Raw genomic sequence first — 2,984 nt, forward strand, 5'->3', positions numbered from 1 at the left:
GTGGGCTTCTTATTGTGGGGCCTTCTCTTATTGCTGAACATAGGCTCACGGCCACCCAGACTTCAGGAGCTGCGCTGCATGGGCTCAGCAGTGGTGGTGCATGGGCTTAGGTGCCCCACAGCATGCGGGATCTTCCTAGGTGGCCAGGGATTGAAAGAACCCATGTCGTCTGCATTAGCAGGCAGATTCTTCACTACTGGACCACCAGGGAAGCCCCTCCCCACCCCCAAATTGGTCTTACAAGTTCCCTCTTCTTATTCCTGCACCTGATTCCTGCCCTTGCTCTGTGAGGTGTAGACACCACATTTTCTTTGGCTCTTGGGTATTTTACCATCCTTATTGTTCCCTTCCATTTTATAAATACCTCCTTCTTTATTTTATTTTTTTCTCCCAAATAAAACATGAGTCTTTATTGTTATATTTCCAACTCACAGAATTCTGGGCTATCATGAGACATATATACAGAGATAATCACTAATCTATGCAGTCATCTTCTGCACCCTCTCTCAAAATTTGGCCCAAGACGTTTTCCAGTTCAACCCCACACACCAACTTGGGAAAAACAGAAATAAGTCTTGTTTCTATTCTACTATTACAGGTGGAATATCTGTTGGAGGAGGCGCTTTTGCTGGGTTGGAACAGAGCTGAAGACTTCTGGGTGTGGTTAAAGTGTGAACCTCTCTGCCTTCTGACCCACAGACTTTGTGTCTTTCCTTTTCATTGTTTTGTCTCTTTCCATAGCAGTTGCTTTACAGATTGTCACAGAGATCTCTCTTCTATTCAGAATCACCCTGGAAGGCAGGTGGTTCAGATGAGCAGGACTGTTACCTATTAAGTTACTGAGTCTACAGCTAAGGAATCTGAACTCCGGGATTACCACTCAAAATAAATATTATTTCAAAGTAAATAACAAACTACTCAGCTGGCAAGTGAAATGCTTAAGTCTTTCTAAACCATAATTGCCAAGTAGACTTGGGCTTTATGCTACATCCCAAGACAGAAACCAGGTAACCTACATCTTCAAAGGAATTCACAGAGCACTCCTTCCTGTTTCTTCCCTCACTGCTGAGAAATGACTCTGGAGCCAGAAGCTGTAATATACAACTTGGGGCTCAGGTAAAAACTGCCTTAAGGCCCAACCCTGATTAACATTGACTATTCTTTTTCTTAAGTCTGATGGTGCCTGGGTGGAGGCTCTCAACGGGAAAAGGAAGGATGTAGCAGGTGGAAGCCTGGAGAAGCTGAGAGATGAGGGCAGATCCATTAACAAACTCGGGTGGCACTATGGGATATGACCACCAAAGCCAGTTATCTTCTGAAAATATCACTATCACTTTCAAAACCCAGATCTTTTTTTTTTTTCCTTAATCAGGGAGTCAGGGGTGAGAGGAACATTCACTTATATTGCTCATCAATATGTTCTTCCTAACAGAACTGAGACTATTTTAAGAATATGAGGAGCTTTTCAAGGCATCTGTTTTCAGGACAGACCGAAGTAATAGAAATACTTTTCAGAGTTGGTTCGTTCTAGAGTCTATTCCAAGAACAAGGGTGGCCAACTTTCGCGAGGTTCCAAGGCATGTTCTGGCAAAAATATTTTCACTTTCCTAAAGTTATATGCTATATTAAAGTCCAACTATACTGTATACACATTTATATATACATATATATTCATCTCATCCTTTGCTTACAGCAAAAAAAGGGAACACTTTTTTAACTCTGAAGTTGGTAATATTTGTAGAATATTATGAAGGCAGAATTTTAGTTGGTTGTTTTTTTATGACTCAGAACATAGATGAAATGAAAACTTCTGCACACTGCCCCAAATTCACATCTTTAAAAGGTCCTTTTCTCCATTCACATGAATTGGTCTGAATCATTGCCATCCGGATTTGAAGACACGTTCTCAGCTTTCATTAGTGATGAATAGCTCCTAAGCTCGTCCATCTCCCTCTTCTTTTTCATCTCTTCCTTTTCTCTCCTTTTCATTTCCTGAATCTGGGCTTTCTTCTCATTTCTCTCTTCATGGTCTCTGCATGTCTTCTCTGCCTCTAGGTCTGGGAACCGCTCCATTTTGGTCTTTTCCAATCAGTTCAGGATCTCATTCACTTTCTTCTCTACTGTCACAATTTCCACATCCTTCTGGCTGTGAAAGCCAATCTGGCCCACGTCCATGTCAGCCGTCTTCTTCAGGTTAGACCACGGCGTGTACACCACAGTCACATTGTTCACCTTGCAGCCTTGAATGCTATTGGCCTTCACAAGATGGGCACAGTCCATCAGCACCTCCTTTGGAATATCTTCTATTTTCTCTCCCTTATGTAATCGAAGGTACACATGAGCCAAAGAGAGTTTGTCCACATGAAACCAAATATCTTCAGGCCAGCCATACTTTATCAGATCTTCATCTGCTGAAAATTTCAAGATCAAATGCTTTTGAAAACTTACTTTCATATTTATCCTTTCCCATGTAAATAGTGTAAGCAGATGAGTTAACGCTACTACTGGTGAAGCAGAACACCATGATCCCAGCGGCGGTGGGACAACTACAGCGCCCAGCAGCAGTACTCAAACCTGGAAGCTCAGGATCCTCCTTCTTTAAACTTACCTAAATTTCCCCATTTGAATTTTCCACATGCTTCCTGCTGGTGCCCTGACTGATACTATCAAAGTGGACCTTAGTTATACTAATTCATTCATTCACTTACTCATTCATCTAATCCTTTATTGATTTATTTATTCAACACATACGGAGTATGTACTCTGGGCTCTGTGCACTATGCGATTCTGTGCCTTAGGGAAATCAACATTGTGCAAAAAAACCCCAGCAGGTAATCTCCACCCTTATGGAGCTTAGGTCTATTCAGGGGGGACAGACACTATCTGAAAGAAGCAACTGAATTAGAATATGTTAGAAAGTGGAAAGTGTTATGAAGATTTATGGAGGGAAAAGAGTAGGAAGTGTATGTGTGGGAAGGGACAGG

At 41.9% G+C, this 2,984-nt stretch overlaps 1 protein-coding gene across 1 annotated transcript; it reads right to left on the reverse strand.

The window, feature by feature from the left end:
* Positions 1–1,759: 1,759 nt before the first annotated feature.
* On the reverse strand, positions 1,760–2,583 carry LOC138430834 (coiled-coil domain-containing protein 25-like). Its single transcript, XM_069572845.1, has 2 exons — positions 2,449–2,583; positions 1,760–2,408 (listed from the first exon to the last, which is right to left on the reverse strand). The coding sequence occupies exons 1-2, from the start codon at positions 2,522–2,524 to the stop codon at positions 2,089–2,091; spliced, it is 396 nt and encodes a 131-aa protein (XP_069428946.1). The 5' UTR covers positions 2,525–2,583; the 3' UTR covers positions 1,760–2,088.
* Positions 2,584–2,984: the final 401 nt, after the last annotated feature.

Source organism: Ovis canadensis, chromosome 26 (assembly GCF_042477335.2).
Source record: "Ovis canadensis isolate MfBH-ARS-UI-01 breed Bighorn chromosome 26, ARS-UI_OviCan_v2, whole genome shotgun sequence".
NCBI classification, from domain to species: Eukaryota; Metazoa; Chordata; class Mammalia; order Artiodactyla; family Bovidae; genus Ovis; species Ovis canadensis.

Excerpts from the sequence above, each read along its gene's own strand:
- LOC138430834 (XM_069572845.1), bottom strand. The coding sequence starts at position 2,524 with ATGGTGTTCTGCTTCACCAGTAGTAGCGTTAACTCATCTGCTTACACT. Across the intron at positions 2,409-2,448 it reads GGGAAAGGATAAATATGAAA|ATGAAGATCTGATAAAGTAT; the intron begins GTAAGTTTTCAA and ends AATTTTCAGCAG.